General features: G+C 67.3%; 2 protein-coding genes across 3 annotated transcripts; both read left to right on the forward strand.

Moving 5' to 3' along the window:
* The first annotated feature begins 49 nt into the window (after positions 1-49).
* SLC6A8 (solute carrier family 6 member 8) lies at positions 50-5,773 on the forward strand. 2 transcript variants are annotated; one of them, XM_065845677.2, is made up of 14 exons: positions 50-319; positions 613-834; positions 1,221-1,352; positions 2,082-2,355; positions 2,429-2,561; positions 2,817-2,951; positions 3,040-3,143; positions 3,214-3,338; positions 3,416-3,528; positions 3,602-3,739; positions 3,988-4,090; positions 4,170-4,270; positions 4,460-4,630; positions 5,265-5,773. In XM_065845677.2, the coding sequence occupies exons 1-14, from the start codon at positions 217-219 to the stop codon at positions 5,394-5,396; spliced, it is 1,986 nt and encodes a 661-aa protein (XP_065701749.1). In that variant the 5' UTR covers positions 50-216; the 3' UTR covers positions 5,397-5,773. The 2 variants fall into 2 exon arrangements, with proteins under 2 accessions (XP_065701749.1, XP_065701750.1); XM_065845678.2 differs by having other exon boundaries at positions 616-834.
* Positions 5,774-5,844: 71 nt separating this feature from the next.
* Positions 5,845-8,538, forward strand: LOC136105573 (epidermal differentiation-specific protein-like). Its single transcript, XM_065845189.2, has one exon. It carries the CDS (start codon positions 7,291-7,293, stop codon positions 8,347-8,349), a length of 1,059 nt encoding a protein of 352 aa, XP_065701261.1. The 5' UTR covers positions 5,845-7,290; the 3' UTR covers positions 8,350-8,538.
* Positions 8,539-9,255: the final 717 nt, after the last annotated feature.

Raw genomic sequence — 9,255 nt, forward strand, 5'->3', positions numbered from 1 at the left:
CGGTGCCGAGGCGCAGAGAGCCCCGGAGCGGCCGCGCGGCGCCGGCCCCGCAGCCCGGCTCTGAGCCGCCCGCCCGGCCCGGCCCGCCCCGCCGCGCCCCGCCGCCCTCAATGAGGTTCTTCCGACTCACCTTCAAGTGCTTCGTGGATTGCTTCTGAGCCCCCCCCGGCCACGGAGCCGCCCCCGACCCGCCCCCGCTCCCCGGCCCCCCGCGACATGACCCCCGTCCCCGCCGACACGGCCGCCCCGCAGCCGCCCGCCGCCCCGAGACGCGACGCCACCGCCACCGCCGCCGCCGCCGCTGCCCCCGCGGGCTCCGGTAAGCGGGGAGCACCGGGGAAGGATGAGGGTGCGGGGGGGCAGAACGGGGACACCCACGGCCACGCGCGACCGCGTTGCGCCCCCTCCTGCCGCCGCGGGGTGAGTCACTGCTCTGCATTGTGACGTCACGCACCGGCCTGACATCTGACGTCACGCACCCACGCGCGGAGTGGGGCGCGCGGATGGGGGTGAAGCGCGGGGGGACCAGTCCCCCCGCGCTTTTCCCCCCCACCCTCTGCACCCCCGCGGACGCGCGTGACGGCAGCGTGGGCCCCCCCCCCCCCGTCTCAGCAGAGGCCCGCGGGGAGGCGGAGGGCACGGAGCCCCCCACGGCGGGCGAGGAGCGGGCGGTGACGGCGCCACTGGTGGGACCCCCCGGCCCCCCGAAAGCGGCTGCACCCGAGCGGGAGACATGGACCCGGCAGATGGATTTCATCATGTCCTGCGTGGGTTTTGCCGTGGGGCTGGGCAACGTCTGGCGCTTCCCCTACCTGTGCTACAAGAACGGTGGAGGTGAGCCCCGTGCCTGCCCCACGCAGGGGGTGCGCAACAGTGTAGGGAAGTACCCCACGGTACACTGGAGCACCCCATTTTCCACTCCACTGTATGTGAGGGGGTCACCCCACAGAGGGTCAGCCCACCCCGTGCCTTCCCAGGGCAAGGAGACACCTCTGGGGCTCGTGAGCCACTCCACGGGTGTCTGGTGTCACCCACCGGGATGAGGGTCCGTGGGGGGTCCCCTGCCACCTGCCTGCCCTGACCTACATCGGCGACGAGGGGAGGGCGCAGAGGCGCCTTCGCCATTCGCTGCGCCCAGGCGGGCGGTGCGGGGAGGGAAGGGGGGGCCGGGGGGGGCGACGGCGGCTGAACTTGCCCCGTGTCGCCCCCCCTTGCCCCAGGCGTCTTCCTCATCCCCTACCTGCTCATCGTCTTCGTGGGCGGCATCCCTGTCTTCTTCTTGGAGGTGGCCCTGGGGCAGTTCATGAAGCAGGGGGGCATCGCTGCCTGGAACATCGCCCCCCTCTTCAAGGGTAACGCCGCACCCTGCCTGCGCCCTGCCTGCGCTCTGCCTGCGCCCTGCCTGCGCCCTGCCCATGGCCTCTTGCAGCCTGCCCGTGGCCCCAGCACCCTGCCAGGGGCCCCCCCAGCACCCTGCACGGGGCTGGCAGCACCCTGCCGGCACCCTGCCCGAGGCAGCGTCTGCCTGCAGCCTGCCGGCGCCCTGCCCACGCCCTGCCCGCTCCCATGCACCTTGTTCCCTGTCCCGCTGCCTCCCTGCACCCTGGCCAAGGGTGGCAGTTGCCTGCACCCGTGCCCTGTGCCACCCTGCGCTGCCGTGCCTGTCCCCATCTGCCCCCGGGGCTCCCTCCCTGCCTACGTGCTGCCGGCTTCCCTGCCTGCTGCTGGCTTCCCCGGGGGCTGCCGGATCCCCACCGCGGCAGCGTCATGCTGGCTTCCCTGTGCTGTGCCCCACAAACTCCCCCCTGTCACCCCTGCCCTGCGTGATGCTGCCGGCTGTCCCCACCCCATCCTACCCATGGCTGTCAGCTTATCCGGTCCCATCCTGTCCCTGCTGGCTTCCCCCATCCTACCCTGGGCTGCCGGCTCCCTGCGTCCCTACCAACACCCCACGTCCTGCCCTGTCCCTGTCAGCAGCCCCCATCCCACCCTAAGCTGTCGGCTCCCCCACTGTGCCAGCTCCCCCGGGGGCTGCCTGGCACCCATGGGTGCCCGTGGGCTCTGATCTCCCCGTGCCACAGGTCTGGGCCTGGCCTCTATGGTGATCGTCTTCTTCTGCAACTCCTACTACATCATGATCCTGGTGTGGGGGCTCTTCTACCTGGTGCACTCACTGACGGACACCCTGCCCTGGGCCACCTGTGGCCACTCCTGGAACACCGACCAGTGCACCGAGCTCTTCCACCTTGAGCTCTGCCAAAACATCACCGCCAATGCCAGCGCCGTCATCGGGTCCTCCAACTTGACCTGTGCTGACCTGGCCAACAAGCGCTCACCCGTCATTGAGTTTTGGGAGTGAGTGTGGGGCTGGGGGAGCTGTGCAGGCCCAGGGGGTCGTGCCGGCGCTCAGCATGGCTCTGCTCTGCAGAAACAAGGTGCTGCGGCTCTCGGGGGACCTCAGCGAGCCGGGGGAGATGAACTGGCAGATGATCCTCTGCTTGGTCACCACCTGGGTCATTGTCTACTTCTGCATCTGGAAGGGAGTCAAATCAACAGGGAAGGTGATGGTGGGGGGGGATACAGGTCGGGACCGCTGGTGTGTGGGGATGGGACTGCGGTACACGGCACTGCCAGCTCCTGCCCGCCTGTGCCGCAGCCTTCAGGGGTGCAGGACCCCTTGTCCCACATCTGTCTGGGAGGTGCCACCAGCCACTGAGGACACCCCCAAGTCCTGGCCCCACTGGGACACCAGTGGTGCGTGATGGAGAGCCCCAGCCCTGGCCTGGGGGGTCTCACCGGCACATGCTCCCCCATAGATTGTCTACTTCACGGCGCTCTTCCCCTATGTGGTCCTCATCCTGCTGCTGGTCCATGGGGTGACGCTGCCTGGAGCACTGGGTGGCATCGTCTATTACCTGAAACCCGACTGGTCCAAGCTGGCCGAGGCGCAGGTGAGGGCAGCGGGGGCAGCAGGAGCGGGGTGAGCACTGGGCACCTCCCAGCACCCTCCCCACCCCCAACACCCTCCTCGTGCTCCAGGTCTGGATCGATGCTGGCACCCAGATCTTCTTCTCCTATGCCATCGGGCTGGGTGCCCTGACCGCACTGGGCAGCTACAACCGCTTCCACAACAACTGCTACAGGTAGGGCCGTGCTGGCTGCGGGACGCCCCCCTGGGTCTCCCCAACACCCCCTGACCCGCTCTGCCTGCAGGGACGCCTACATCCTGGCCGTGATCAACAGCTCCACCAGCTTCTTCTCTGGCTTTGTTGTCTTCTCCGTGCTGGGCTTCATGGCCTCTGAGCAAGGCGTGGACATCTCCAAGGTCGCTGAGTCTGGTGAGTGCTGAGCGGTGCAGTGCCATGTCCCCTGTGTCCCCCAGCGTGGTGGCACTGCCAAGCTCGCTCTCCCACAGGCCCTGGACTGGCTTTCATCGCCTACCCCAAAGCTGTGACGCTGATGCCCTTGTCCCCGCTCTGGGCCACACTCTTCTTCGTCATGCTCCTTGTGCTGGGGCTGGACAGCCAGGTGCAGTGCACGCAGGGGGATGGGGATAGGACAGGGTGACACATCCCTCGCTGAGCCCTGCTCTCTCCTGCAGTTTGTCGGCGTGGAGGGTTTCATCACGGGCATCCTGGACCTGTTCCCCCAGCCAGGGGCTGGCTCGCTGCGCCGCGAGATCACCGCCGCACTCTGCTGTGTCGTCTGCTGCCTCATCGACCTCTCCATGGTCACGCAGGTGGGGGACGCGGCAGGGACACAGGCCCCATGCCGGGCACCCGCACCTGACCCTGGGATGTCCCCTCCCACGGAGGTCTGGTGTGGGCTGGGGGCTGCACGGGGCTGGGGTGCCCATGGCTGGGGGTGCTGTGGGAGCACAGGGTGCCCACAACGTATGGGCTGTCCATGCTGGGGGGGCACCAGGGCTGTGCCAGCGTGGAGGTGTCTGTGCCAGCACAGCCCCAGTGACAAGCACTGTCCCGGCAGGGTGGCATGTACGTGTTCCAGCTCTTTGACAACTACTCGGCCAGTGGGATCACGCTGCTGTGGCAGGCCTTCTGGGAGTGCGTGGTCATCGCCTGGGTCTACGGTGAGGCCAGGGGACACAGGGGGGACACAAAGGGACATGGGTGCCACGGGGCGCCCAGCTGACGCCCCTCTCCCCACAGGCGCTGACCGCTTCATGGACGACGTGGCCCGTATGATTGGCTACCGGCCCCTGCCCTTCATGAAGTGGTGCTGGGCCCTGGTGACACCGCTGGTCTGCGTGGTGAGTGGGGGACACGCGTGTGCTGGCGTCTCCCCATGTCACAGCCACCGGGCTCCCCCAGGCGGCTGCTCCAGGCACAGCAGCCATGGGGTGACGGGTGGCAGTGCCATGGGGTGACATGCTTGGGTGGGTGGTCTGGGGCCACCAGCCCCCTGCCCCACGAGACCTCACTCCCCTCTCTCCACCCAGGGCATCTTCGTGTTCCACGTGGTGAACTACAAGCCGCTGACCTACAACAAGACGTACGTGTACCCGTGGTGGGGGGACGCCATCGGCTGGGTCCTGGCGCTCTCCTCCATGCTCTGCATCCCCTGCACCGTCCTCTACAAGCTCCTGCGCTGCAAAGGCTCCCTGCGCGAGGTGAGGGCAGCGTGGCGGGCACCCTCCTGCCGTCCCTGCCCCATCCCAGCCACCCTTGTCCCTGTCCCCGTCTTGGTCCCATCCCACTCCCATCCCCAGCCATATCCCACTGCTGTCCACATTGCCCTCTCAGACCCATCCCCAGCCAAATCCCGTCCCTGTCCCCATCCCTATCCTTGTCTCCCTCACTTCCAGCTAAATCCTGTCCTGGTCATCACTGTCTCAATCCCATCCCATGCAATCCCTGTCCCTCTCTCAATCTTATGTCAATCCCTTCCCCATCCTACTCTCACCGCCAACCCCAACCAAGTCCCATTCCTGTCCTCATCACTCTCATTCCCACCAGAATCCTGTCCCCATCCCACTGCCAGCCTCACCCAAATCCCATCCCTGCTGACATCACTGTCTTAATCCCATCACCCTCTCAGTCCCATCCCTGTCCCCATTTTATCGCCGTCCCTATGCTGTCTCTCTCCCTCTCTCGATCCCATTTCAATCCCTTCCCTGTCCCAGTCTCACCTCTATCCCCACCCAAATCTCCCTCTGTTCCCTGTGCACTGGGGGGATGCACCAGGCTGGGTCCAGGCAGTCCCTGGTGCTGCCAGCCCTGGGTGCTGACACGGTGTCCCCGCAGCGCTGGCAGCTCCTGACCACTCCGATCTGGGGCCACCACCACCTGGAGTACCTGACGCCCGAGGCAGAAGCCAAGCTGCTGGCCCCGGAGCCTCCCAAGGAGAAGGCGACGCTCTTTGAGACTGTGATCTGAGTGTGGGGAGGGTCGCGCTGCTCCCGCCTGCCATAGCAATAATGCCAGCACCGCCTCCCACCCACGCTGTCCCCTGCCCCCCGCGCCGCCCCGGCCCGCCAGCCCCACTGCAGGGGGTGCACGAAGGCAAGGTGGGGGGTTGCTGGGGGCCGCGGGGCCGGGGCGGCTGCGGGGAGGGGTCCCCGGCGCGGGGGGAGCGCGGCAGCCCGGGGGCTGGCGGGGAGGCTGCGGGATGGGGGAGCGAGCAAGACAGCCCCTCCCTGGCCCCCACCCACGGCTCCCGCAGCCCCCCCACTCACTAACCGCTTCCTGTAGCGTTTGTCTGGTGTAACCCCGACCGCCCCGACATCTGGCAATAAACTGGGAGACCCTGGCAACCCCGGCACTGAAGGCGGGGGACGGGGGCACTGGCGGTGGAGAGGTGTGGGGTGGCACCTGCCTGCAGGGGACAAGGCTCTGGGGGGGACACAGTGCTCAGGGATGTGGGGACACCTGGGTTCCTCTCTTGAAATGTCTCGGGGAGAACAGGCTCCCAGAGCAGCAGGGTCTCCATCCCCCTCCATGGCAGGATGCAGGTGCCCGCAGGCTGTACCCCACACTCACATTCCCCCATGGGATGGGCACACCCCACACAGCCAGGATGGGGCACCCCATGCCACTGGGGCTCCCCCAGCCCTGACTGGCCCCAAGGGGCAGGTTTCAGCCCAGAGATGTGTGAGCCCCGACTGTCCCCAGCTTGGCACGGGGGCTGCTCATGTCAGCTCTGGGGCTCCCCATCCCATATGCTGTGCCGCAGGGAAAGCCTCAGGCTTTGGGGAACTGTGGGCACAGGGTGGACAAGGTAGACCCTGGGCACAGGGCTGGGAGAAGCCAGAGGCTCGACCTGCCCCAGAGCTTTGAGCTGCCTGAGCCCGGTGCCAGCGGGGGGGGCATGTGTCCCACACTGACAGTTCCACGGGGCTCAGCTGTGATCCATGCCCTGAGGGACCCTCACCGTGCCCTGAGGAAGCTCCCAGCATGCTGTGGCTGCCAGCCCCCCCTGTGTCCTGCCTGGGAGTCAGCATCAAGCCATGCTCAGTGCTGGCACCTGTCACCCTCCTGCAGCACCATGGCCACCCTGGGAGGTCTGTGGATGGCCTGTATGTGGAGGGACAAGGGGGAAGAATTACCTCCCCTTGCCCCAGCCATCCTCTGGCAGGGCTGGGACAGCAGTGCCATGGCAGGGAGACAACAGTGCCATGCCAGGGGCACAGCAGTGCCATGCCAGGGGCACAGCAGTGCCATAGTGGAGGGCTGCATCCTGCGCCCGGGGACAGCAGGGTGCTGGAGGGGCTTGTCTTGGGACACTGGCTCATCCCGCCACAACACCCTCTCACCCCACCGGGCCGAGCTGGCAGTTCCTGCCCCACCGGCAACTCACACCATAATTAGCGCGGGCAGGGCGGAAGCATGGGTGATAATTGGTGGTGACTCGTTAGGGCTGAAGAGCCACGCACCCCGAGCGCAGCAGGACTTTCCGGCAGGGCTGGTCTGCGGGACCAGCCCGCACCCCGGTGTTGCGGCTGCTGTGCGGGGCCTGGCTGGCTCCACGTCACTGGAGCGGGGCCGGGTACGGGGGCGAGTGCTGTCATCACCTTCGCGTCGTGCCGCGGCATGTCCTGGCCCCGCCATCTCCTTGTAACCGGCACGGCTGCGGGCTGGCGTCGGGCACGGTCAGCACAGACGGTGAGAGCACAGAGACGGCAAAGGAGAGGCAGAAGACAGGATAAGGAGGTGCCAGGGGGTCTTTTTGCTGGCCAGGCTTCCCCCACGGGTTTCCTGTGGCCCCCAGGTGAACCCACAAGAAGGGACTTGATGTGGGTTGTGCCCTCCAGAGGCAGGCGCCCGCGGCACCATGAACCGGATCACAGTGTATGAGCGCGCTGACTTCGAGGGGCTGAGCCGGGAGTTCACCTGCGATGTGCCTGACCTGCACGAGCTGGACTTTGGGAACTGCATCGCCTCCCTGAAGGTGGTGGGGCAGCCCTGGATCGCCTACACGGACCCCAAGTACGAGGGGGAGCCGCACGTCTTTGAGGAGGGTGAGTACCCCTCTGTGGAGCGGCCCAACAGCTTCTCGGCGCTGCGCCTGGTGCACCACGACCTAGGGGACCCTCAGATCACCCTCTACGAGCACCCCAACTTCCAAGGTGCCTTCAAGGTGGTGACGGAGGAGACCAACTTGGCGTACGGGTACTTCAATGACCGGGTAGCCTCCCACGTGGTGCAGCGAGGCGTCTGGCTGCTCTACCAGCACCCCGGCCGGGGCGGGTGGCACTGCCTGGCATGGCCCGGCGAGCGTCTCGCTGACTACAAACCTGAGCTGAACTTCCAGGCTCGGCTGTCCCACCTGCGCCCGCTGCAGCCGGGGCGGCCCCTGGTCTCGGCGCGTCTCCTCTGGGAGCAGAAGCGTGTGGAGGCAGAGCGGGAGGTGCTGGTGGATGAGATCGAGGGGCTGAATGAGACGGAGTCGGAGCAGGTGCTGGCGGCCAGCAGCAGCCGGGAGTACAGCACCACGCTCTGGCAGAGCTTCCACTTCAGCAACGCCACCAGCCTCAAAGCCGGGCTTGCCTTCACGCTGACCGTGGAAGCCTCCAACATCTTCACGGTGCAGAAAGGACGCAGCGAATCCAGCACCCGCCGGGAGCGCGTGGAGGTGCAGCTCCCCGCTAAGATCCCCCCGCGCACAGCGCTCAGCATCCAGGTCTTGCGGAAGGAGGTGACGCTCTCCGTCCCGGTCCTGCTCACCATCACTCAGAACGAAGCCGTTCGTACGGAGATGGGCGAGTACCGCAGTGTCTCGGGCACCAACATCTGCGCCCGCTATAGCCTGAAGCCTCTGCCGGCTGCAGGCAAGGAGCAGGTGGCCACTAAGGGGACAGAGCCAGCGTCTGGTGCACAGAGGAAGCTGTAGCTGTGGCTCTGCTATAGCAGCGGCTCTGCTGTAGCAGCACTCTGTCCCCTCAGCGCTGTGTGACACAAGCACTGTGCCCTGCTTGCCCACAGAGAAGCCAGAACCTGCCTCGCCTGGCTGTGCCGGGTGGCTCTGACTGGTGGGACCTGACGGTGCCTCCTCCTGCTATGTGTTGCCAATAAACCTCCTTCCCCAACCGCTTTGTGCCTGCTGCTGCTGGGGTCTGGGGAGCCGGGGGACACTGGGGAGATGCGGGTGGGTTGCGGGAGTCAGAGCACCAGGCTGGGGAGACACCGGGTTGGGGGAGCCAGGGGACGCTGGGCTGGAGAGGACGTCAGGCTGGGGGAGTGACGGGACACTGGGCTGGGGGAGCCAGGGCTGGGGGGAACAACAGCCTGGGAGAGCTGGGAGGACATGAGAGAACAGGAATTGGGGTGGAGCGCTGGGCTGGGGACACAAAGGGACACCGGGCTGGCCCGGCCCCGCACACACGGGGCTGGGGAAACCAGACATTGGAGTGGGGGGGACAGAGGGTCATCTGTGGGGACACCGGTCTGGAAGGGACCCCCGATCCGGGGGAGCCGGGGACGTGGGAGTGGCGCAGCCGGAGGACACCGGGCTGGCCCGGCCCCGCACACACGGGGCAACCACCACGACTTGTGTGTCCTCAGGGCCCTGGGGCACGGAGCGTCCCGGGGACACCGGGGGAGCAGGCGACAGACGGGGACGCGCGTGCAGCCGGGCTGGCTACGGCGGCCGGGCGAGGACAAAATCCGCGGGGCGGGGCACGCCTGGAGGGGCGGAGCCTGGAGCCTGCTCTTGCCCAGGCCCCGCCTCCAGCCACGCCCCCCACGTGGCCGCCTCGGCCGCCGGTCTCTTTAAATGATGCAACCGGCAGCACCCTTG

This window comes from Patagioenas fasciata, chromosome 10, assembly GCF_037038585.1.
Source record: "Patagioenas fasciata isolate bPatFas1 chromosome 10, bPatFas1.hap1, whole genome shotgun sequence".
NCBI lineage: Eukaryota > Metazoa > Chordata > Aves > Columbiformes > Columbidae > Patagioenas > Patagioenas fasciata.